Source organism: Pongo abelii, chromosome 11 (genome assembly GCF_028885655.2).
Source record: "Pongo abelii isolate AG06213 chromosome 11, NHGRI_mPonAbe1-v2.0_pri, whole genome shotgun sequence".
Taxonomy (NCBI): domain Eukaryota; kingdom Metazoa; phylum Chordata; class Mammalia; order Primates; family Hominidae; genus Pongo; species Pongo abelii.
In genome coordinates this window covers 71,177,058-71,204,641 of record NC_071996.2, presented here as the reverse complement: position 1 = coordinate 71,204,641, position 27,584 = coordinate 71,177,058, and the positions used below count along the sequence as shown (strand labels likewise).

Genomic DNA, 27,584 nt, shown 5'->3' with positions numbered 1-27,584 from the left:
TAAGAACAGGGTTTTTTCCCCCTCTCCAAAAACAAACTCAAAAAATTATATTCATTATCTTCATTAAAATACGGATGTACCTTTTTTTGCCCCTCTCCTGCTAAGTTAGAGACTCTAAATGAAAAAGTGTTTTCTCATCTCTGTGGAAAAAGGAAATCACAAAAAAACCCACAGTTTAGCCAGTTAGTGAGTAGTCATTCTTCTTGGGTAAGGTGGGATGGAGGGAGAACAGAATAAATCTTTTAAAAAATTCACCTCTGTCTTTTCTCCCCTTTTAGAAGTTTCTCTCTCTCTCTCTCTCTATATATATATTTATATACATTATATATATTTATATACATTATATATATTTATATATATATAAAATATATATATATATATATAAAATATATATATATATATATATATTTTTTTTTAGATGCAGTCTTGCTCTGTCACCCAGGCTGGAGTGCAGTGGTGTGATCTCGGCTCACTGCAACCTCCGCCCCCAGGTTCAAGCAATTCTCCTGCCTCAGCCTCCTGAGTAGCTGGGATTACAAGTGTGCACCACCATGCCTGGCTAATTTTTGTATTTTTAATAGAGACTGGCTTTCACCATGTTGGTCAGGCTGGTCTCGAACTCCTGACCTCGTGATCCGCCCATCTCGGCCTCCCAAAGTGCTGGGATTACAGGCATGAGCCACCGCGCCCAGCCTCGAAATTACTTTTAATACGTCGAGAACATTCTGCTTATCTCCTTCTTTCTCTTTTTAATTTCAGTCTTACCTCTGCAGTGCCCGGTAAGTCTTCCTAACAAGGAGGAAATGGTTTACCTGCCTGAAATTGGCTGTCAGCTGACTTTTCTTGGGTATGCCTAACAAAATCCGCAAGTGATACACAAGAAGCTGTTTCACCTGCATGTGGACCAATGCCAGGGACAACAAGGAGCATGGTTGCTGCAGTGGCTAACACAGGTCTCCTTGCCTCCAGTCTTTGCGAATTTTAATTCATTCTGCACACCGTGACCAGCTTTCCTTTCTCCAACTCAATCATCTGTCATTTCTTTATGCTTTCCCTACTAAACAGAAGCTGAATGCTTGACTCAATCTTTGTTCGTCTGCCTCACTTGCCTCTCATCATTCTCATACCTGCTGCCTCCTCTCTTCCCCATCCCCAAACACAACTCTTCCCACATTCCAGACTTACCACTTTCTATTACTCCCCTTCACCTCCTTTCTTCATCTTCCTGAGCTGAAGCTTCCTTCATCCTCAGTCACATGCTCAGTTCAGACTTCCCTGAGCACTCTATCTGAAATCCTCCCTCCTCCTTCTGTAATCCTAGACATCTATTTTCATCATCACTACAGCGCTTACCATGTGCTGCCTGATGTCAAAAATACTTGCAAGCAAGTCATATCTTCTATTAGCCTGTAAGCTGTTTAAGGATAAAGAATATGTGACCTTTCCACAGAAAGATTTTTATGCTATATCAGTTCTTAACAAAATGGCATTTCCTTCTGGATATACTAGTGAATGCCTTCTCAGAGATCAGGAGACACCAGCAGGGGACCGGCACGGGAATAATGGCACCGAAAGATATCCACATCTTAAATTCTGGAACTTGTGAATGTTACCTTATATGGCAAAAGAAACTGCAGATGTGATTATGGACCTCGAGATGAAGAAATTATCCAGGCGTATAGAAACGAGACAGAGGGAGGTTTGACTACAAAAGAGAAGGTGATCTGATGACAGAAGTAGAGATTAGAGTGACGGATTTTGAAGATGGAAGAAGCTGCCATGAGCCAAGGAATACAGGCAGCCACTGTGAGCCGAAAAACGCAAGGAAAGGAATTCTCCCTCCTGAGGGAGATGACAATAATGATCAACTAGTACAAGACGTAAACTCTATTTTTAGTTTCCACACTCCCACCTAAAGGGCTACAATAGTTATAGTACGTGATGTATAGAATGGTGCATTTTTGGTGGTAGCATTCAGTAATCAGAATCTTGCTAGTCTTTGACAAAACATCATGCTATCAACACTTCTTGTACTACATAGAAATCAACTAGAGGAGTCCATTCTCTAAAGTCAAACAACTGGCTAATAAGAAAAGGTAAGTGGGGAATCATTTTCCTGCCTAGCCCCACCCAATAACAACAACAACAAAATTATAAATTAGGTTTATAGGTCCTCACTCAAGTTGTATCCCATAGCATTTGGTAATTTTGTTTTTACAATTTTTTTTATAATTCACATGAAATCAAACTAATTAGCAAAGTATCACTTTATCAATTTCTTTATAGCTTCAAGTACTAGCTTAAGTAAAAATTGAGGTGAGGATGGAAGGGGCTGTGATTAGGAACAAAGTAAACAGAGCTAGTTCTTGCTTCATGCTTCAGATAGCAGTGATGCGTGCACATACACACACGTGGGCAGAACATTGTGGTATAGTTATTACCTCCGCCCATTCGGATCACATAGCTAGTGCCAAATATAACTCTTCCGCCAATACTGAACATCATGCCTCCTATTAAGAAACTGTGTTATGATACCACATCATTTACTCTTAACCCCCTAATCAAGGGTCTGCTATGGAGAGGAACATGCATCCACAAAGGAGATCCTGACAATTCACAAGGCTATTAGCTGTGGAAACAGAATACGTTTACTTATGCTGTTTTTACTAAGTGTCCTCTAGGATGCAAGTCATTATAGGCACAATTCCTCGAATATTATCAATTAATGCTCCTAAGCAATACGGGCCTTTACTGTACTCTGGAAAGAGAGGGCAAGTGAAATGCTAAAATGGTTACACTCCATTCTGCAACTTTCATTATACTACCAGGAAACCTTGTACTGTGCCAGGGAGAGGCAAGAGTACCTGATCTTCCATTGTGAGGGCCCAAGAGTCAGTTTGATGCTCCCTGATTACTCTGTTAACACTGTAGTAATGGAGACATCACGAAGCATCCTTCAGTCACTTCTTAGTGGTAGGACCCTGGATATCAGCTACCACAGCTTCACTAACCAGATCACACATGTATATGTGTATATATATACACACTCTCCTTTAAACACAAGAGAAAAATACTGGAAAATTCCCAACCAACCAACTATTCAGAACTAACATTCTGAAGGTAGATCTTTTTTGTGTTTTTGAGACAGGGTCTCATTCTGTCTCCCAGGCTGGAGTGTAGTGGCACGATCATAGCTCACTGCTGCTTCAATCTCCTGGGCTCAATAGACCTGCCTGCCTCAGCCACAGCGTCTGGCTAATTTTTATATTTTTTTGTAAAGACGGGGTTTTGTCACGTTGCCTAGGTTGGTCTCAAACTCCTGGGCTCAAGTGATATGCCTGCCTCAGCCTCCCAAAGACCTGGGATTATAGGTGTGTGCCACTGCCCCCCGCCTACGGTAGATCATTTTTACTGCTAATTCCACATACATTTTTTAAAAAGGCAAAATAATGGGAAATAGGGTAACAAGAGATAATGAGAATTCTCACTTAATTACTATACCATACTTGATTTTAGTCATTAAAGTTCTTTTCCCCAAAAAATTTTTAACAAAATTATTACAAAATAGCAAAGTGGCATTTTTTTTTTATTCCATTACTCAAGTATGAACCATCTATTTGGCTGGATATCAAGCGCTATAGGAGATTCATGTGGGGTATGAGGCCCTGCTGTGAGCAGCTTACAAAACTGGATGGAAATAAATTTGAGATGAAAGCACTCAGACATGATACTTCATATTTAAGTAGTGAATTATACTGTATGATAATAATGATAATTCCTATTTACTGAACACCTCTCGTGGCTCAGGGATGAAGCAAGGTGCTTTACATATATGCAATACAACCTTCCAACCTATACACTAGAGATTTAAAGGGCTTAACATTATAGGTTTTCAATGGTGAGGGGATCCACAAAGAACCTGGGCTGGTAGGTTTTAGGTAAAGGTGAGGATGGTCATTCCATGTACATGATGCTACATTAGCAAACCCTGAGGAAGCCATGCATCCAGCTGCCTGGGACAGGAATGTGTGGGGCAGTGGAAAGTCTAAAGACTAGGTGACAGTTTTATGTTTCATTTGCCTTTGTCAAAGTTGCTAATGTCCAGAGGAAAAGCTGGGGACTTTGTTCGGTGCAGTTTCTATGGGAGGCCAGGGAAGAACTCTCAAGAACAAATCGGTTAAACTGATTACAATCAGTTTAATTGAAAGACACGTCTAAAAGAAAATGACATTTCCGGTACAGTAATACTCATCTGATATTTGAAAGTAAGGTAAGTGGTGCAGAGAAGGGTGAAATGGGGCGGCTGGGAAGGACAAGTGGTCTGAGCAATCATGTCGCCTGTGAAAGGGTTAAATGGTAATGAAGGAATAGTGACATCAACATCTGGTGGTTAAGCTCTGCTGGCCAGGATTAAGGATGTAATTTTACAGCAATCCATGCGTGGATTGGGCCAAGGGATGGAGGAAAGATCTGAAATGACTCTCTACCATCATCTTTAGTTCCCAACTCCACTCAGTCACCACTCTGGGTATATGGAGGAAGATGGAAAGAGAATACAGAGAAGACATGGGTTAGTGGTAGAGAATGAGTTAATAAGATGAGAGACTATATATTAAGGTCAGGGAGAAGGAAAGTGAGGAAGCCCTTTCCACACAAACACCGGGTATCTTTAACAAGGAGGACAAGCAGGAAAACTCAGCCTTCTTTGGCTAAAACGTCCCATCTCCTTAATGCAACATTCCACTTATCACAAAGCCTGATATTATGTAAGTATTTTTAGACAAAGCTTAACTTCTCTGCTAGATTACAAAATCCCTGAAGGCAGGAGCCATATCTTCCTACATCTGACACCATGTCTTGTGCATAGATGCTTAATAAATGTCTGCTAAATTGAATTAGGTTCCCATGTTACTGATGATACCAGGGAAAAGAAGAGTAATAATAGCCTTGGCACCACAAGGTTAAGTGTCTCAGACTGTTTCATCCATGGTGCCCACAATCACAGCTGTCATAGGATGGGTGCTCAACAGATACTTAAAGAAAGAATGAACAAATGAACAGAGATCAGTATCTCCCACCAGTATGAACAGAAGCTCTTTGGAAATAGCCAGGAATGGAACACCCTTTAAATCCCAGCTTTTTCTACTTGAATGCTTTATGCCCACATTTCCATTCAGCAACACGCAGGGACTGCTTTGTATGGCAGCTATAGGATTAACAGACGCTATTAAGTTGTTAAGGTAAAGTACACGGTCCTAAGGACACAGAAATTTGATGCATGTCTAGATATGTAAACACATCACTATCCATATCGAGAACATTGCCAGCACTCACTCCAGCAGGCTCTCTTTACCCCACTCAGGTAAAACTACCTGTATCAATATAGATTAATTTCTATCAGGGAAAAAGTTATTTTATCCTTTTCACTCTTCGCTTCCTTGTGGAAGCCTACATTTCTTGGGCACAAAATGGTCATCTTGTCTGTGCTTTGGAACAGTCATTCCAAGATGACTAGTATCACCAGATTTTTGACTAATAAATCCTAAGCAATGACAGCAACGGCCCCTGTCAGGCAGGCCTATTCTCATGTGAATTAATAAATGAGAAGGGAGGCAAACATAAACAAAACAAAGCACAAACACTAAGCCATTTGTCCCACCTGACAGCAGACCAAGTACCAGATATTCCCTTAACTAGAGTTCCCCTGGAACCACACACAGAGCTATAATCAGCGCATGAGCTAGTCCGATCGGAATTCCTGCTGCTCTGCTCCACATCAAGTACTTGTCCTAAGCACCCCACCCCTGTCCCAAACACACCCAGACAAGATGAGGCCCTTCCCTGCTGAGAAAGAACATCAGCTTCACAAGCAGAAGTAGAACATCTCATTACTTCCCCCAGAAAGCTGTTCTTAAGCAAAGAACATCTGGTTTGTTTCATTATTGTTGTTGATGAGGAAAATGTTCTATTATGGTGATCATTGTATGTGAACGCCATTAGCTTTCACATTTTATAAAAAACACACTTGAGTAATGCTTTCCTTGCTAAATTCAGTAAATCATTTTTCTTTCTGTGTCATAGAGGTCTCTGATGATGGTTCAGCTAATGCAGAGTGAATGTGCAGGTACAGATTTTGATACATGGATCGATACTTCCTATCAAATTACCTGAATCTTCTGGGAGTTGCTAGTTTTCTATTTCCCATGGTAGAAACAGGAGATGAATACTAATGCAATTCCCTTCTCAAGCACTGCCTCCGGCCAAAGGAAGCCTGTAAAGCTAGTTTTGTCACAGCATATAAATTAGACCAATGTTTTTCATAGTCAAGTTCAACTCTAAACTTTTGAGTAGAAGTCTATGCCTTTAGGGGACTGTCTAATAATGAAAATCATATTTAAGTGAGTATTATTTTGGTAGACTCTGACATGCGTTCTTTTTTTTTTATTTCTAGAGTTTTTACAAAGTTGCTATGTTATCAAGTGAGCTGAAAAAATAAGATTTATGGTTTTATAAAACACCAAATCCAGAAACTCTTGTATAATTACAAAAGATCAAGTACTCAGAAGGCAGCAGCCACTATTTGCTCTTGGAGTTCAAAGAATTCCCAATATCTCCCCCAAAAATCTATATTTCAGCTTTATGAAGTCCTAAAGTCTGTATACCTCACAGCCTGAAGAAAGCTGTCAATCTGAAATGCCATTCTCTCAAGACACAACCTAAACACAATACAGAGACAACATGAGGAAAGGCTTCTCAATGCTCTTTACAGAAAATTTTATAAAACCAAAATCAAAGTATTGCATACCATTAAACAAGAAGCTATAAGCTATAATCTCAGTGCTGATGAAATAACTTTATCATCTGAAAAAGTTTTTAATTTATCCTGGGCAATGGATAATGTCAAAGTATATTTCCTTAAACGTCAAAATATAAAGAACAAATTAGCTTTAAAAAAAATCCCTGAAGTGAATTTTTGTTTATATATTTTAACTGATATATAGTAGTTGTACATATTTTGGGGGTAATGTGGTTTTTTTTTTTTTTTGATACCTTTTTTTTGATACGATGTGTAATGGTCAAATCAGGGTAACTGGGATATTCATCACCTCAAACATTTTTCTTAGTCCAACCAGTTTCTTAATATGAATAGTATATAGATGGTCTGCTAGTTACACTGCAGAAAATAAATTCATAACATAGAAGGAGAGAAAAAATTGTTCTGTGGAATGATATCAACTTGTGTAAAAAGGAATTTCTATACCCAGTCTGAAAACTAGGAGGTGATTTCTGATGAGATCCAAAACTATCAAGAATGCAGCAACCACAAATTCTCAGCTTTGCTAGTATGAGTTCAGCTGAAAGTAGTAGATAAATAAAGCAAAACAGTGAGAACTAGGCAAACATAAACAGCTGAATTTTTTTTTTTTTGGACCAAACATTTCTGTTTCTTCGCCATTTAAATGGAATTCAACTTTTAATTTTTATTTCCTCCTCTTTAAAATTCACAACCTCATGTTCTTTTATGACCTAGGTACACCTAATCCTATGTATAATCTTTTCCATTCCAATTCCTACATTTTAGAGTTAATTTTATTTAATAGAAAATAAAGTATTAAAGATATATTGAAAAAAACCTCCAAATTTCTACCTGTAAAAGGAGTCTTCATTTTTACCTACTGCTGTGATTTATCCACTACATTACTACCACAGTAAAACACATACATGAGATTGTTACTTTCATGTAACATTCTACTAAACATTTTAAGAATAGTTATTCTTAAAAAGATTGCATGTCATTTTGTCACTTTGATAATTAAAATATTCTTCTAATATGAGACATTAAGTTCTGCTTTGGATTTGCTATTTTATATATGTGTATATATTCATATACGTTTAGTGAATATCTATCACCTCCACATTATCACAAGTTGTAATAAGCAACTTCACACATTCACACATCCATATTTTGTGTTCCTGTGTAATTTTTTCTTTCTTTTTTTTAGATGGAGTCTCACTCTATTGCCCCAGGCTGGAGTGCAGTGGCAGGATCTCAGCTCACTGCAACCTCTGCCTACTGGGCTCAAGCAATTCTCCTACCTCAGCCTCCTGAGTAGCTGGGACTATAAGCATGTGCCACCAAACCTGGCTAAGTTTTTTTTTGGTTTTGGTTTTGTTTTTTTTTTTTGTATTTTCAGTAGAGACAGGGTTTCACCATGTCGGCCAGGCTGGCCTTGAACTCCTGACCTCGTGATCCACCCGCCTCAGCCTCCCAAAGTGCTGGGATTACAGGCGTGAGCCACCGTGCCTGGTAATTTTTTTATTAAGGATAAGTTCATAGGAGTTGGAGTGCCAGGTCAAAATACAGGAAGATATTTAAGATTATTCTGCATTACCGTGCCACCTTCCAAGGAGGTGGGACCAGCTCACCATACTTACGAGCAATTTCAAATTCTTTACTGAATTATGGGATATGAGCTGAAAGCCATTAGTTAGGATAGTCTACATTACTGATTTTAGAGATGAAGCAATTAAATCCAAGAGAGATTAAGAGGCTTGCGTAAAGGTCACAAAGCTGATTAATGGCAGAATTCAATAACAAACCCAGGCGTTCTGACTGCCTCTGCAGGGCCTCACAGTCACGTTATCCTTGGTTTCTCACTGGCCTTGGAATGCCCTCCTCAGATAGAATGCCAGGCACAAGCCAACACAGACGGAAAATGAGGTAGGGTAAATGAAAGGGACCAGGAGAATCAGAACATATGCAAGAGGGTAGGTGTAGGTAGAAGAGGGAAAGGAAAATGCAATAAGCAGCAGCACTGAAGAATTTCCTTTGGTTATTCAAGATCTTTTGGTTGCAGATGTTTACCTATTTGTAAGCATCGAAGCACAGCCAGGACAACGGGTCTTACCAAGTAGGAGGCAGCAACAGAACAGAATTTTTCATGTGAAGGGATGACAATGGACTTACACAAATAATTCCCAGCAGAGACCACCTCTCTTTTCTCATCTTACAGATGAGAAAAATGAGCTTGCAGAGAGCAAAGGTTCCATTAAGTATAATGAGCAGGGTCAAGACTGAAATCTCAATCTTGACTTCCATCTTATCATTCTATACTGATGTGACTTTTAGTTTTCATTAGTAAGGTAAATTTACTAATAAAAAGTTACTTAAACTGCTAGCTTTTTAAAAATTATCTAAGTTGTTGTTGTTGTTATTGTTTTTAACCTAGACAGTCCAAAGACAGCAAAACAGGCTTCCAGTTTTGCTTCGGGCAAGTCAATCCATCTTTCTGAAATTGGTTTTTGTTTTCTGAAATGGGAAATTTGGGATAGGTGATCTTTAGGGTCCCTTCCCAATGTTAGTATTACATATCATGTGCACTTCTTATAGAAGTATTTCATGGGGGTCATTTTCATTAAAACCAAATTTAAAGCCTCCTTAAACAGCAACATAGTCCAAGCAATTTTAAGATTTTTTTAAATGACACAGAGAACAAAATCTTAAATGGACTCATATTCTAATGGCTAGACAAATTCTATTTTCAGTCTCAAAATAGGCAAAAAAAATTACAATCTTGTTCCCATTTCAGAAAGATTCCAAACTAAGCAATAAACAAAAGAGAACATCTCAAAGTATGAAACCAGGGAACATTTCGTGGCTTTGTGTGTTGAATTTGAGAACACCACATGAACAATGAAAGGCTGCACCTTAGTTCAGGCTGGATTCAGAAAGTCTAAGGGAATGGGCAAAGGACTCAGTCTGACGGGGCACTCTCAACCGCAAGTTTTCACCCAGCAGTTAGTCATGAAGTCAATGTAACGGGGCAACCTTCATGTTTTAAAAATGTAATAAAATAAGTTATAATAAGATTTATCAGAGTACATTTCAGAATGCAGCAATATGAGACAACTGGGCTAGTTATTGAGAAACTGCTGCCGGTCTCAGAGCAGAGACTGTGCAAGCCGCACTTCTATTGGCTTTAAGGAGCTGGTGCCTCGCCAAGTTTAGCTTCTTAGAAGCACTTGAGGAAGGCTGGAAGGCTGCAAGAGGAAGATGGGACTTGCTCCTTTCTGTTTTGCTTCTAGTTCTTGTCATCACGTTCATCCCCTGCCTCCACACCCACCCAGCAGTGCGTCTTCACTCCAGCAGTAGCAGTTCATTCCAGCAGCAGCAGCTGGTTCCAATTTGTAGTTTTTCCACATTCCCAGAGCCAAGCCCCTCATGCTCCCTCAGGGACACCAGCTAGTCAGTGTCCCCTTGTCAGAAGTCTTCTCTGGCTCCATGGCTCTTCCTTTGAGCCTCTATGTTCTGTAATCCCCTTGTCCTGACAGTGGCAGTGCCTTCCTGCTATTACTACCTCCACTATACCTCAGTGTGGTGCTAATGGGTGACGGCCAGTCCTTGAAATGCCTGTTACAAGTCCACAACAACATAAGGAGCTTACACTCTAGGTAAATTAACTAGATCACTAAGCACACTGTTTTCAGCTAACTTTTCTTCATAGATAGACTTTTTCAAAAATCAGGAGGAGCTGCTTTACATTCAGGTGCAAGCTTCTTATCTCATTGCAGACTGGTAGTAAACAGTAGATCAATTTACTTTGAGCAACACAGGCTTGATGGTTCCCTCTGATTAATGATTCTTTATATTACAGTCACTCCAAAAATTAATTTCTGGGGTTTCTATCTCCTATAGACCCCTGACGGATATTGAAATTAGACATAGTTATATCTTGAGTAACTTTTCTTTTACATACATGCATGTGTGCGAAATAAATTGTGATATAAAATGTACCACATGGGTTGGGTGTGGTGGCTCACACCTATAATCCCAGCACTTTGGGAGGCCGAAGCAGGCAGACCACCTGAGGTCAGGAGTTCGAGACCAGCCTGGCCAACATGGTGAAATCCCATCTGTACTAAAAATACAAAAATCTGCCTGTCATGGTGGCACACGCATATAATCCCAGCTACTTGGGAGGCTGAGGCACAAGAATCATTTGAACCCAGGATGGGGAGGTTGCAGTGGGCCAAGATCGCACCACTACACTCCAGCCTGGGCGGCAGAGCGAGACTCCATCTCAAAAAACAAACAAACAAACAAACAAACAAAAACCCCACATGGTCAGACATGTAGTTTATAAGAAAAAATAGAACCTAGGAAAATGTGTTAATTTGTATGCATACACTGTCTGCTAGGACTTCAGAGCACCTTAAGTATTTCTAGGTCTTCTTTAACAAAAGTATTTGACTCTGCCAATTATAATTATGAGCAGACTCTCTTATACACAGCAATTATAGAATAAGACTATATTGTCAGGCTTACTTTCAACTGCTTAAATATTTCCTACCAACACAGCAGTAACTTTACTGAATAGTTCACTAACATGTCTGTAAGGTTGTTCTGTAGCGTCTACTTCCCTATTTTTTAGGGTAGAATAGGTGCTTATTAAACCACTGTAGAAAATGAGACACAACAGGCTCATCTGACCTAAAGACAGAAGAAAACCGATCAGTGCAAGCTGTCAGGGATTTTTCTAACAGCACATGTAATAATCCATATTTTTGATTCTAGAAGTAAGAGGCAGCTGTAGCCTCTCACCTCTTAAAATGGATCCACTACACTGGTATTATGAGAATTTTCCTACTGTACTTTTTGGAAGAATCTGAACACAAAGACAAATTTATGCTGTATTGATAGAACTATGTGCTTCTTATTTTCTAAAATTTAAGGTATTATACAAATTTGAATTACCTTGTTTTGATTATTTCTGATGCAGCATCCTTAATTTTTTTCTCTCAGTTTAGATGGGCAAACATATTGTCCATTCCAAGAAAGTTAATACAAATATTTTAAAAATATACATGAAAAGAAGTATTTAAAGTTCTACAAATAAGCAATAATGACTCGGCTAGGTCAAGTCTGCTACCCAAAGAAGGAAGTCACTCAGAAATCATGCTGAGGTTAGGGCAGTTAGGGTAGGTTTGCCAACCGGAGAGAGCTCTGGAATAAGAAAGAGGAGCATGTGTTTCTTGTCAGGTTCAGCTTTTAATAAACTGTGTGACCTTCTGAATGCCACCTACCCTCTTTTGGATTTCTGCTTCCTGAGCTGTGAAATGAGAGGGTTGGACAAGATGGCTTATGAAGTCCTCCAAAGCTATTTCAGTCAGATGAATTCTATGTATGCATTTCTACTTCACATTATGATTAAGACTAAACTACACAGCTCATTGACAATTGAGTGCTGCTTGGATGGAATTAAAGAAAGAAATTCCCACACAAATTAATTCAACAAGAAGAACAATGTCTAGTTCTTCTTTCCTTTCCTTTTTTTTATTAAAAAAAAAAAAAAAAAAAGCATTTGTTATAACCAGAGGCAGTTGAAAGGAAATTGGCATAAAACTGGTCTAGTTTAAGAAAAAATAATTTCCAAGGAAACGATCTACTGACAGTTCCTCTTACTGCCTTGTGCAGACTCACTGAGGACTGGTGGATAAAAATTATTCTCATTCCATTCCATTTGTTTAGGGACAGAGTGAACCAGAGCTAAGTGTCAAAGTGTTTCCTGTTCTGATGACAGATAACTGCATTGCCGTATGAGACCTAGAGAGGCTATATCCAGCAGGCCTAAAGGAAAAGAGAAAAAACGTGCTCATTCTCTCTTTCCTTTCTCACCAACAAAGCCCCTCACCAACAGAACCAGGCATGAATTCCAAACCTTGACCTTAGTTAACAACCTGACCTTCCCATGAAGCACACCTCCTTCACATCAGCTGAAATTCCATCCAAAGCTGTTTCCTCTTCCAAGGTAGTAAAGTTATAAGCACAAAAGCTCTATAGCCATTTTATTTTTTCTAGATAAGTAAATCTGAAAACTAGAACAGAATTCCAAAATAAGCCATTTAAACCATGTTTATTTACTCCAGTTGAGAATTTCCTCATACACAGAAACCCAGCAGAGTAAAACTCATCCTTCTAAATCGATTCAAATGGCCTCTGGGCCATATCGTCTTATTAAGTGAAAATAAGTGCAGTTACCAAAGGAAAAGACTACAAGTAAAAAACAATCCTCTAAAAAAATACGATAATGGGAAACAACCACTATTTATAATAGAATTCACCAAAGGCAGACAATATTTGATAACCCAGATTTTAAAATCTTAAATGTATTTAAAATTTACATGTCAATATTTACAAGATTAATAAGGCATGAAATTTGGTGCATTCCCAATTTTAACAAAAATTCTGTAATAAATAAAGATAACATTGATACCACTTTGGAGGCTAATACTATAGAGAACTTTTAAAAATAATTCCCCACGTTATGCCAAATCACTATTGTTAATATGTGTACGACTATGAGAAGATAGGCCTTCGTAGGGTTTTATTTAAGGAGTCTAACCCGATAGTAGTTCCAGTAAGAACTGAAATAACCTGGAAAGACTATAGCAGCCACAAGGAATTACTTTCATAGATTCCGGTCCCTCAGTTCATGCAGGATTATAGTAAAAGCAATAGCAGGGGAAACGATCTTACGAAAGAAATGAGATTTTCCACCAGCAGTTAGTGCTGCCCTGTTAATAACTAGGCGAGAGAGAGAGAGAGAGAGAGAGAGAGAGAGACAGATATTATATATATAATACATAATATATAATTATATAATACATAATATAATATATAATATATTATGTAATATATATAATATATATTCTATATAACAAATATATAATATACATTTCTTTATTATATACAATATATAAATATTTATATATTGTATATAATATATACTATATATTATATATAATATGTTATATATTATATAAATATATGTTGTATATTATATAAATATATGTTATATATTTATTATATGTTAATATATGTTATATATTTATTATTTATATTATATATAGTTATTTCTACTGGTGAAGAGTACAGTGGTAATACATGCTGCAACAATTCATGTTTTCAAATTGTGTGATGTAGAAACTCTAACTTCTTTCAAAGCATCAGATGGATTTTACAAGCTTCCTAATGCCTGAAAAGTAATAAATAACCCACTGGAGTGAATATGGGACTTAGCAACATCCAAAATATTTTTGTAAGTCAAATGAAAATGCACAAATAATTCTTAGGAAGCCTGATATGATTATCTAAAATATTATTACAGTCACACATTAAAAAAAAAAAACCAGGATATAGACATACACTTACATAAGAATTATGTAAAATATTTTGAGAGATCCTACCTTTTTCAGGAATCTGACTCCGTAGGTAAATACATAAAGGTAAAATGAAAATCTCCACCTGTAGAAGGTTAAAAAAAATTCTGTGACATTCAGTTTATATATTCACAGCATATACTGAAATATGTAAGGGAGGGAAAAGAGTTCATTAAATTAAATTTGTCCCCCTACCTCAACTAAGGATTAAACTTAATGAGCAATTTCAGTGCTAGCTGAAGCCATACACTGGTATACATGGTTTATAGAAAATATTTTGAGTATTATATTCATAACTTAATTTTTTCATTGTTAATTACAATATTTGCCCAATTGCTCATCTTCTCATTCTCCAACATGTGAACTTCTTCTTGTTTATCACTCATGAAGGGATATGATTTGATAATATGAAGGTATAATATCTGAATCACACAAATAATTCAAAACTAACAACTGGAGTTAACTGAAGTTCATATTTGTTTTAAAAGAGTGAATATTTTAAAATTAGGTAAGAATTTCACTTTGTCTTTTAACAACTATAACAACATCTTTGTGGATGTTGCTAAAGGAAGACATATAGAATCTAAAAACATCAAATTACAACTATAAATGACAATTTTATACCATGCCAAACTTATGGTCTAGCTGTGACTTTTACTTCTAATGAAAAATTTTTAAGTTTTCTTTTGATTTTAAATGATGGAAATGTTTTAAGTCTTTTAAAATACAAGATATACGTGTGTGTGTGTGTGTGTGTGTGTGTGTGTGTGTGTACTTATTACAAAAAACTCTTACTCTAGTACTAAATTCCCAATTTTATTTCTTGTACTTCTGAGTATGAATAACTATGCCTTTAAAAGCTGGCTGGATGTCACTAAATGGCATTCCTGATATCATTAAAAAAAAAAGTTATCTTGTAAGAAAAGACAATTAACTTACTGTAGTATAATAGTTAAGGGCCGGGCGTGGTGGCTCACGCCTGTAATCCCAGCACTTTGGGAGGCCGAGGCAGGCGGATCACAAGGTCAAGAGATGGAGATCATCCTGGTTAACACGGTGAAATCCCGTCTCTACTAAAAATATAAAAAATTAGCCAGGCATAGTGGCAGGCGTCTGTAGTCCCACCTACTCAGGAGGTTGAGGCAGGAGAATGGTGTGAACCTGGGAGGCAGAGCTTGCAGTGAGCCGAGATCGCACCACTACACTCCAGCCTGGGCGACAGAGCAAGACTCCATCTCAAAAAAAAAAAAAAAAGTTAAGAACTTAATTTTAACTCCATCTCCATTACCAATCTCTCAGTGGTTATGGGTGAGAGTGATAAGTTTCTGTTGGTTGTACAAATTCTAGATCAAAAATTAAAACCAGGGATATCTTCATGGGTATGTGACTTAGGCAGTCACATAAGACTTCATGCTTGATTTAATGCTTTGGTGTTACCATCTTGAAATTCTTAATAGTTGTTGAACAGGGGACCCAGCACCTTATTTTGCATTGGATTCTGCAAATTATGTACCCAGTTCTGGTCAAGACAGACTCAACTAACTTTGGGCAAATCTGTTAATATCCTTTGATCTCAGTTCCATCTCTATAATGGGAGAGTGGGTTTGTACTATGATGATGCCTCAAGGATTTGGTAGGACAAGTATTATCTCTACTTCTCTCTAGTCCCTCCCAATCCTTCCTGTATGGAACTAGCCTACTTCATGCATTTGCCTTGTCTGGCCCCTGGAGGCAAATGAATTTGCAACTCCGAGATTAGATTATTTATAACAGCTGTTTCAGTTCTAAGACCCTTGTTAGTAGGTAGTGATCAGGCAGTTTTTATGTATAAAAAAGTTTTACAGAAGTCATTGGAATTCCTACCATCATTTATGTATCTATATTTTATTTCATCACTAAAATGACCCAGTTTTCATAACACATAGATTCTATTATAGGAACACTGATGCCTCCATCATTTGAATAGCAACTTGCGATGAATATTTACAAGGCAGAGTTTATTTCCACAAAATATCTGCAGAAAGCAAAATTTTTCAAGCATCTTGCAACTTGAAAAAGCACTTCTTTAAGTTGTGGAGTTTCATATGTTATTGTTTTAAATGCTAGCTACCAGTCCCTGATATAGTCCCTCCCAATCTTCTATTCTACTAAGATACCTGTAAAAGAGATAAATAATAAAGTCCATGCAACCATGAAAAGGAAGATATGACCTTCAACCTACTGCTAGAATCAGGGAAGAATTCTTAAAACAGAAAAAGAATGAAATTAGATGTAAAAAATGTGATTAGCAGTGAAAAGTCACAAGCCTTGAAGGAAGTAGGGAAATCTTCATCTGCATATCACCCTGTCTCCACTTTCTGCCATCTTGTATAGAAATGCAAAATCTTTATCAGTCGGAAACTTTGCCCTTTGCCACAAATGATTACGTACGTTTCTTGAGGCAGCAACGGAATCCCCCACCTCATATCTTAGTGATGGCTACTTTCAAAAGCCAACTGGGAAGAAGATGCACTGTGAAATCTGGCAGTTTCAGTGACAGAAAGGCAGATTTAGGAACAAGATGACCTATGAAGGTACTGCATTCTGGAGGTTGGCATTCTTACATAATCCATATATAAAGCAACAAAGAACAAGGCTATTGCAGATAGTTGCTTTATATGAAACTTTCACTGAAAATGGGGCCAAGTCTATAGACATCAACCTGCTTCAAGATCAGAGATCTAAAAGAGGACACTTACTAACAAACAGGAGGAGAGAGAGTGGGGCTGAGGGCAATCCACACATCCCCTCTGTTAGCAGGTCTAGATGAGTATCTCTAAATTCGGGAATGAACATAACAGCTCAATGTCAGCATGGGTCTACTGAGTAGTAATAAATGTGGAAAGAAAAGGGCATGTTAAAGATTCAAAGGAAGAACAGTCTCCTAAAAATGACTTCCTAGAGGAATCATTAGTAATTTTTAGGAAAGTTTTAGGCATTGCCAATATAATACAAGAAGATATGACCCCTTGAAACAAAACAGGAAGTTGTAAGTCAATAAAAGACTGCTGGGTAAGATAAAGAGATTACAGGTGGAATAAAGAAGCATTGCAAAGAGTCTGAAAAATGAAGTGCAGCATTATTATCCACTGGAGGGGAGGAACACAGATACATACAGTATAAAATTAAGTCATTTACATAGAGGGTAAACACCCCCATAAGGCCAGAGAAATGAACCAAAGACGAAAAAAGATCCTAGATCTGGAAGACTAGAAAACAAATCTAATTATAGTTGCTTCTGAGGAAATACAAGAACTGAAATAGAATAATCAAAGACAAAAAGACTAAAAAAAATGTGAACTGAAAAAAAAGACAGACAACTAAACTACATTCCAAACAATATCAATTCAAAGCGATGTTCTGACAAAAATCTTGAATCCTAGGTTTAAAATTAAAAAAAAATACTTCAGTGTTCAAGCATAAAAACAACAAGTTGACACACATAAATCAAAGAAAACAAATCACCATCAAAAGAACAAATACCCAGTTGGTCTTACAGTTCTCTGCTGTATTATTAAATGCCAAAAGAAAGGGAAGACTCAATCAAAGAAAGCTTCTGCCAGGCAAACTTCCTCTCATTTGCAGAGGAATATATGAAAAGTATTCTCATATATTCAGAGGCTCTGAAAATACATTATTCATTAACCTTTATGAAAAAATTACTTCAGCCTATTCTGACCCACCAATATACAAACAAAAATAATATTTCAAAAAGTATAATTCTAGCATAAAAAGACTATGGTTAGCAACATAAATCATTGCCCTAAATTTCACTGCCAAATTAAATGCTCTTGTTTTTAAGGGATAATTTAATACAAAATATTTAGCAATAATAATCAAGGGATGAATTCTTAGATTAATGAAAACAAGGAAAGGAAGCATTAAATTCATTCTTACAGGAAAATTTCAAAAGACTTCTTCTGATAACAGAAATAGACTAAGACTATTTCTTTAAACACTTAAAGATTACTCTTGGTTAAACAAGGTAAATTAAACACATAAATTTACTTCTGTGCCTTTATGAATGTACCACTAAACAGGCAAAAGAGGGATTTTGTTCAGTAAAGCATAAACTCCCAGGGACACAAAACTGGAGTGAAGACAACCACCCTGTTTCAGGGCCTGGAAAGCTGCAGGGGAGGAATGTTAGCTTAGCTAGTGGAACCAGAAGTTGAATCCTAAATGATCTGTGGAGGATGCTTAGAAGGACCACCAATTCCCAGAAAGACTCCTAATAAGGAAACAACTTTGTAAGACCAGTATTGGAAAAAGAAGCCTAGGGATTAGCCTGTCCAAAGCCAGACACTTGCTACGTGGAAAAACTGGGACACCAACCTAGCAGTGACTCTAAAGCCCTCTCTCAAATTCTGCAGAATTAGAGCACCCTGCTTTGCCTAGAGACGTCAATGTGTTCCACTACATTTGCTTGGATATGGAAGCCTTTTATATCTTTCAAACCTGAAAATTAGAATAGGAAGCTAGTAAAAACTACCACCCACTGAATCTGGTTTATTGTCCTTACACAACAAGGTTGAACAGGGCTCTTTGTTAAAATCAAGACTACTAAAATGTGCATTTGAAGCAGGAAATCAGAGCGTTGAGGTCTCAGGTCTTGTTGCCAGGTGTCACCCAAAAGGCAAGGGACTGTAAACTACTACAGAGGCAGCAGAAGTAGGGGAATCATCCAGAGCAGCCACCATCCCCCAGGACTCAGTACATGTTCTAGGGAGACCACGGCAGGCATACAAGGGCCATTTGATTTACAACTTTTATATAGTACTTCCTCTATCCCCTGAGTTCTTCTAAGCACTTTACAAATAGGAAGTCATTTAATGAAACTGTTCCACACAACAAGGTAGGCACTATTATCAACATCTTTATTTTTTTTCCCCTGATGAGGAAATGAGCACAGAGTGGGTTTAATTACTTGCTGAAGGCCACACAGCTAGTAAGAGAGAAAGTCAGGATTGGAAATTAGGCTGTTTGGTTCCAGCATCCAAACTCTTAACCATTAAGCTATGCTACTTCTTCCTGATTTTATACCTAAAAATTGAAGACAATGTATTCAGCTAAAATGATGTTTCTAACCTGGTGGATATTAGTGGATGCTGCATAATTGAGAACTGTCTCTACCCTGATGAATGGCAACTGACTGCTTGCAAATCTGGGGATAGAAGAGGACTGAAAAGATGCTTCTTTTCAATACCAGGGTAGCTAAAATAATATTAAGCTTATTAACAATCATTACCCAGAGGGTTTTTCTCTGTCCTACTCACTTATCTCTCTCTACCTGCTGAGCCACTGTGGCTCCTTCAGGATTTATGTCAAATTCTAGTTGTTCCATAAAGCCACTTTTTCTGGATGCTGCAACATAGAAAACACTGTAATTCTGACTTGTTCTTTACCTCCTCTCCTTCTCTTTGATTATAGCCAGAAGCCTTTGAATTGCTTGTGAGTTCCAAGTAGAGTAGGACTGAGTTTTATTTATCTTTGCATTTCTGACCACAAACAGTGGCTTGCAAAGAATAGTTCCTAAATTGACATCTAAATTTTTATTAAGAGTACGAGTGCTCCTTTTATTTACTGACTTTTAAGTATATTTAAACCACAATAGATCAAGTAATTTATCAACTACTTCCAGGAACTGTGCAAGTATAAACAAAAAAGGGGAGAGAGATGACATATATTGCCAATCCAATTTCTAAAGTGATGAATCAATCTGATAGAAATTTGGAATAAAAAATAGTCAACTCTGGAATGGTCTAGCTAATGAAGAATACTGTTATTGTGTGTAAAACTAAGATACATTCCTAGAGCACCAAAAAATCAGTATATGGTTCTATTCATTCTGAAATTGATTTTATTAATTGAGACATTTCTCATTTCAGCTTTTCCATCACCTAAATAAAAAGATTAACTAATTTATTATCAAATCCATGAAGAGAGGTGAAGTATGGCTTATACCTAATGACATTAAAATTTTTCTTTCATAAAATTTAACACAATATAAATCACTGTGCTGTATCTTACAAATTATTACAAATGAAGTGAAATTATACAGTTGGATAAATGAGCAGAATATATTTAGGAACAAATATAGACTTCAATCCAGTGTTACTTTAAAATACATAAATCACTTTACCTCTAAGAACAAAGTAGATTAAGTGCCTATTTTTCCACTCAAAACTCAGAGCTGATGACTTTCATGAGATATGAAGAAAGCTACAAGATAGATATATTACACTCATTTTTATCAGTTTTCCAGTCAAGTACAATGGAATTTATAAAAACCTTCCAATGAGGTTTCCATATTATATGTGACACATTCCCTTCCACAAAGTTTGGACATGAAGTAATTGTGGATTCAAGTTTGATAGAAATAGTCATCTTTGTGAAGTCCTTTTACTTATAGTAGGTTCTCTTGGGGGGGTGTCACCTATTTATTTCCACAAAACAGTAACAGCTGGCATTTCATGGGTACTTACTTTATACCTGATACCATCACAAGAGTCTTACATATATTAACTCACATACATTTTGTAAGAACTCTGTGGGATAGATACACTGTGCCACTATAATTCCCATCGTACTATAAGATGGCAAGTTTAAATTACTTGCCAAAGTACATGGTGAATTTGGGATTCAAATCCAAGCAATCTGACTCCAGAGATCACGATTTTTACTATTAAATATTAAAAATTTTAGCACATAAATTAAAATCTGATTTTGACTATAAATACTATTACTCTGCTGCTACCATCTCTGTTTCAGCTCCTTTTCTATGCTAAGGTAGGAGGGCAAATAAGACTTTGTCTACTCTTCATTTCTCTAAATAATATAAAGCACACACTCAATGTGAAATGACTTAGCTAAAATCCTATTCAGAGCTGGTGTCATGAATGTATACTAGCAGAAAAACAGCTCACTGAATGCAACGATTCGGTCTTACGGGTGTTTTACAGGAACATCAGTATATTTCTGTCCACATAAATCAGAGGCATCTAATCCTGCATTCTTAAATTTTCTTGAAGCAGACATTGTTTTTAACAGCCTAGGTAGGGTCCCTAAGAGCCCATCTATGACCTTATTCTACAGACAGAAGATGCATGGAATTGTAAACTTTTCTACATTTAACAAGTAACTTTGTGAAAGAAAACAGGTGTCCCCATTTTTCACACCAGGTCTCCATCGACATCTTGGGGTCCTGTGACCTTAAACTCAAGACTAGAAATGGGTAACTATGCCACAAGTGTGAGAAAAAAACTCAGATAACTGATATACTGCCTATTTTTTGAGTATAGTGTTCTTTAGTGTATAAATATCAAATTTTACAGATTAAACTGACATCTAAAGTTCTTAAAAGTCACCAGTTTCGGCCTTTGTTTGGGTAGATAGATGAATTTTTGATTTGTGGAACAAAATAAGGTCCTTCAATTATTTTGCATTTAATAAGTCTAACAAAGCCATCAGACATATTCAAGCACGTTAATGATTCAGATACAAAATTCTTTCTCGTCCCATGAGCTTTGAGCCAAAGTGTCTCTCTCCAAAGACTGTAACATGGCAATTTTTTCCTGCTTTACTGAGGTATAACTGAAAGAGAAAATTGTATGATGTGAAGGTGTACAATACGATAATTCATATACAGATACTTTGTGAAATGATTCCCATAATCTAGTTAGTTTTAAACCTAGGTCACCTTACCATTCTATATGTTAGATCCCTGGAATGTATTCATCTTAGAACTGAAAGTTTGTTATCTTTCAACCAACATCTCCCTCTTTCCCCTACCCCTATCCCTGGTAATCACTATTCTACTCTGTTTCCATGAGTTCAACTGACACCACATTCTGAAGCGAGGAATAGGCTTGAAGCCTTGGTTAACTGATTGGTTTCATCTGTAAACATTGTTAAAAAGTTGTCACATGATTTTTAGGTCAGTAGTCTCCTTTTCGAGCTGTTACTGAGACACTGACTTTATTACTTGAGTTCAATGGAGATGTTCATCAACTAGGGAGGAAGCAAATTGACTGTAGTTAGAAAAACATGCCATATGTCTTAAACAATAAAATAAAGGTGATGACAGATTCCTTTTTGGAAACTGACATAAAATCTAAATTTCTAGAGTAGCTTTCAAGCTCTCATTAGTTTAAAGAAACTAATGCCCAAAGAAATATGATAGCTAGGGGAAAAGATGTTACTCATCCGATGGACAGGTTATGCAGACTTGAATTCTTGCTTTAAGACAAACATTTCCTGAAACTATTTCCACTTCCATCAATAATTAACTCTGTAACTCCAAACAGTTTTCTTCATTTGCTTAAGGCTCAGCTCTTTCTGTTTGAAAGGGAACAGAATTACCAATGCAAAGTCTTTGAGGTTGGAGGTAAGTCAAACCCATTCACCTATTCACTTTTCATTCTCCCATCAAAGGTGAACTTAATTTGGGCAGAAGAGTCTTCATTAAATCATTGATTCAAAAAATATATTAGGCACTTATGGAAAGTCTGATGATTTGCAAAGGAATGCTATATGTCTCTCATATATATGCGTATATATAAACACACATATATGTAGTAAAAACAAAACAAGAAAATATAAACATCAAATTCAGGATAGATGTCACTTTTGAAGAGTAAAGAACAAAGAAAGCACACAGCAAGCTGGTCCAAACCACAGCCTGCAGGCCACATGCAGCCCAGGACAGCTTTGAATGTGGCTCAACATAAATTTGTAAACGTTCTTAAAACATTATTAGATTTTTTTGTGATTTTTTGTTAGCTCAATGACTATCGTTAGTGTTAGTGTATTTTATGTGTGGCCCAAGACAATTCTTCTTCTTTCAATGTGGCCCAGGGAAGCCAAAAGACTGGACACTCCTGGGGTATATGGGGAGCTTTAGCTGATTCTGTAATATTTCCGTCCTTTAAAACAGCATCAAATATTACTGGGTGGGTTTTTATTATATTAGTCTCTGTGCTTGTTACATTTACTCTGTGTTGTAAAATATTTCATTATTAAAAGATTCTGTACACAAGAATTATGCTCACTCAAAATGTATTAAACGAATATGTCTTTTCCTTCTCTCATACTGAGAAACGTCATATGACTTGTTCTTTACGCCATCATTCCAGCCATCCTTTTTCTAAGCATCATAATTAATTTTCCTGTTTTCCTGTCATTGTATTCATGCCTTTAGGGCTAAAATTGCCATTGGAAGTGTATCAGATATTGTATGCATATATAGTTCTAAATCCACTATGTTCTATTTCACAGATTTAACTTTGATTTTGTTTTTTAGTGCTTTGGCCATAGGCTCCATTAACAGCTAGTCCATATTGTTCTTTATTGGGACCCATTCTTTTCTCTCCAAGTTGACTACCCTTGTCAAGCACCCAGCAAGGTAGAATTCAGCACCACTGGTATCTGTCTCTTCCCAACATCAGCCCTAGTCCGTACAATCTATTCAAAATACATCTGCAAAAAATTCAATGTCATTCTATTAGGTGAAATTCTGCCTATAAAATACCTCTCATTACTACTAGAATTCCCCTGAATATACACCAATCTTATAATTGTCAGCTTAAAGTCTATTTACACTCATTTGAATGACCATAATTTGTGGGAATCAGAAAAAGATAAGCAAGAATTTTCCAACTAACCATTGTCTAGTGTAAGGATAAAAAAGGGAATAAAATATTGATCTATTGTGGCCAAAATTAAATCCAGTCAATATGACTTTGGAGCATGCACTGGCAAAGGTCACAATTCTTTAGTGTGTGCTTCAAGCAAAAGTAGCCAAATGTTTATTATTATTTAGAGTCAAACTAATGTCATGTGTCCCTTGAACATCAAGGCTCTATGTAATTTTTTTCTTATCTGAAAGCTGACTGAAGACAAAAAGTCACTTCTTCAGCACTGATACTGTGATTGCAAAGGAAAAGAGAAAACTAAAGCCAAAGTTCTTAAGTTTTCACAAAGCATGTACATTTGATTTTAAGAAGTGAATTTCCCCAGCTGGGCAGATTGCTTGAGCCCAGGAGTTCAAGACTAGCCTGGGCAACATACTGAGACCCCATCTCTGCAAAAAATACAAAAATTAGCCGGCTTGGTGACATGTGCCTGTAATCCCAGCTACTCAGGAGGCTGAGGTGGGTGGATCACTTGAGCCCAGGTGGTCAAGGCTGCAGTGAGCTGTGATCACACCACTGCAATCCAGTCTGGGCAACAGAGCAAGACCTTGTCTTTAAAAAAAAAAAAAAAAACAAAAGGTGAATTTCCCCTTCTTTATTACCCTGTTTGGTGTCAGTTTTCTGCTGCAGGCTCTACTACACGTCTCATAACAAAACACGAGACTGAGTAACAGAACTTCCACAGGGATGAGGTAGAATCCATCACTTATTACTAAATCCGTATCTATTAACAACAGAGTAAAATGTCTTTAGTTTCTTTATCTGAAAATGGGGACTAAAATACCTAATTCTTAAGGTTGTTAGGGGAATTCGATGAGAAGAAAAAATTAAATTAAATTAACATGAACAGGAATGGATCCTAGTTGGCTGAGGAGGATCATTCTATTTTTTTTTCTTTTTAAAAAAATTTTTTTTGTTTTCATAGGTTTTTGAGGAATAGGTGTTATTTGGTTACATGAGTAAGTTCTTTATAGGTAATTTGTGAGACTTTGGTGCAACCATCACCCAAGCAGTATACACTGAACCCAATTTGTAGTCTTTTATCCCTCACCCGCTTCCCATCCTTTCCCTGAGTCCCCAAACTCTATTGTGTCATTCTTATGCCTTTGCATCCTCATAGCTTCCACTTATAAGTTAGAACATATGATGTTTGGTTTTCCATTCCTGAGTTACTTCACTTAGAATAATAGCCTCCAATCTCATCCAGGTTGCTGCAAATGTCATTAATTCATTTCTTTTTATGGCTGAGTAGTATTCCATTATATATATATAAATATATATGTATGTGTGTGTGTGTGTAGGTGTGTGTGTATGGATTGTGGAACCAGCCCAAATGCCCATCAATCAACGAGTGGATAAATAAACTGTGTCCACTCGTTGATTGATGGGCATTTGGGCTGGTTCCACATTTTCACAATTGTGAATTGTGCAGCTATAAACATGCGTGTGCAAGTATCTTTTTCATATAATGACTTCTTTTCCTCTGGGTAGACACCCAGTAATGGGATTGCTGGATCAAATGGTTCTACTTTTAGTTCTTTACCATAGTGGCTGTAATAGTTTACATTCCCACTAGCTGTGTAGAGGTGTTCCCTATTCATTGCATCCATCTCAACATCTATTACTTTTTGATTTTATTATGGCCATTCTTGCAGGAATAAGATGGTATCACATTGTGGTTTTGATTTGCATTTCACTGATCATTAGTGATGCTGAGCATTTTTTCCTGTTTGTTGGCCATTTGTATATCTTCTTTTGAGAATTGTCTATTAATGTCCTTAACCCACTTTTTGATGGGATTGTTTGATTTTTTTTTTTCTTGCTGATTTGTTTGAGTTCTTTTTAGATTCTGGATATTAGTCCTTTGTCAGATGTATAGATTGCAAAGATTTTCTCCCACTCTGTGGGTGCTCTATTTACTCTGCTGACTTCCTTTTGCCATGCAAAAGCTCTTTAGTTTAATTAAGTCCCAGCTATTTCTCTTTGTTTTTTCTGCATTTGCTTTTAGGTTCTTGGTCATGAAAAACTTGCTTAAGCCAATGTCTAGAAGGGTTTTTCCAGTGTTATCTTCTGGAATTTTTATAGTTTCAGGTCTTAGATTTAAGTCCTTCATCCATCTTTAATTGAGTTTTGTAGATGAGAGATGAGGATCCAGTTTCATTCTCCTACATGTGGCTTCCCAATTATCCCAGCACTATTTGTTGAATAGGGTATCCTTTCCCCACTTTATGTTTTTGTTTCCTTTGTTGAAGATAAGTTGGCTGTAAGTATTTGGCTTTATTTCTGGTTCTCTGTTCTGTTCCATTGGTCTATGTGTCTATTTTTATACCAGTACCATGCTGTTTTGGTGACTATGGCCTTATAGTATAGTTTGAAGCCTCCAGATTTGTTCTTTTGCATAGTCTTGCTTTGGCTATGTGGGCTCTTTTTTGGTTCCATATAAATTTTAGGTGGCTATGTGGGCTCTTTTTTGGTTCCATATAAATTTTAGGATTGCTTTTCTAGTTCTGTGAAGAATGATGATAGTATTTTGATGGAAATTGCACTGAATTTGTAGATTGCTTTTGGCAGTATGGTCATTTTCACAATATTGATTCTACCCATCCATGAGCATGAGATGTGTTTCCATTTGCTTGTGTCATCTATGATTTACTTCAGCAGTGTTGTGCAGTTTTCCTTGTAGAGGTCTTTCACCTTCTTGGTTAGATATATTCCTAAGTATTTTATTCTTTTTGCAGCTATTGTAAAAGGGGTTGAGTTCTTCATTTGATTCTCCACTTGGTCGCTGTTGGTGTATAGAAGGGTTACCGACTTGTGTACATTAATTTTGTATCCAGAAGCTTTGCTGAATTTTTTATCAGTTCTAGGAGCTTTTTGGAGGAGTCTTTAGGGTTTTCCAGGTATATAATCATATCATCAGCAAACAGCGACAGTTTGACTTCCTTGTTACTGATCTGGATGCCTTTTATTTCTTTCTCTTGTCTGATGGCTCTGGCTTGGATTCCAGTACTATGTTGAAGAGAAGTGGTGAAAGTGGGCATCCTTGTCTTGTTCCTGTTTTCTGAGGGAATGCTTTCAACTTTTCCCCATTCAGTATTATTTTGGCTGTGGGTTTATCATAGATGGCTTTTCTTACATTCAGGTATGTCTGCTGAATGCCAATTTTGCTAAGGGTTTTAAACATAAAGCCATGCTGGATTTTGTTTGTCAAATGCTTTTTCTGGGTCTATTGAGATGATCATGTGATTTTTGTTTTTATTCTGTTTATGTGTTGTATCACATTTATTGACTGATGTATGTTAAGCCACTCCTGTATCCCTGGTATGAAACTCACTTGATTATGCTGGATTATCTTTTTGACAAGTTGTTGGATTTGGTTAGCTAGTACTTTGTTAAGGATTTTTGCACCTATGTTCATCAGGGATATTGGTCTGTAGTTTTCTTTTTTGGTTATGTCCTTTCTTGGTTTTGGTATTAGGGTGACACTGGCTTCATAAAATGATTCAGGGAGAATTCCTTCTTTCTCTATCTTGTGGAATAGAGTCAATAGGATTGGTACCAATTGTACTCTGAATGTCTGGTAGAATTCAGCTGTGAATCCATCTGGTCCTGGACTTTTTTTTGTTGGTAAGT

General features: G+C 37.0%; 1 protein-coding gene across 2 annotated transcripts in view; it reads right to left on the bottom strand.

Moving 5' to 3' along the window:
- CERS6 (ceramide synthase 6) overlaps nucleotides 1-27,584 on the bottom strand; it is a 320,581-nt gene that overhangs the window by 126,672 nt on the left and 166,325 nt on the right. For both annotated transcript variants that reach the window (XM_024243197.3, XM_054549443.2), the window contains exon 4: nucleotides 14,248-14,305. In XM_024243197.3, coding sequence (XP_024098965.1) covers nucleotides 14,248-14,305 — 58 coding nt within the window. The remainder of the gene's footprint in view (nucleotides 1-14,247; nucleotides 14,306-27,584) is intronic.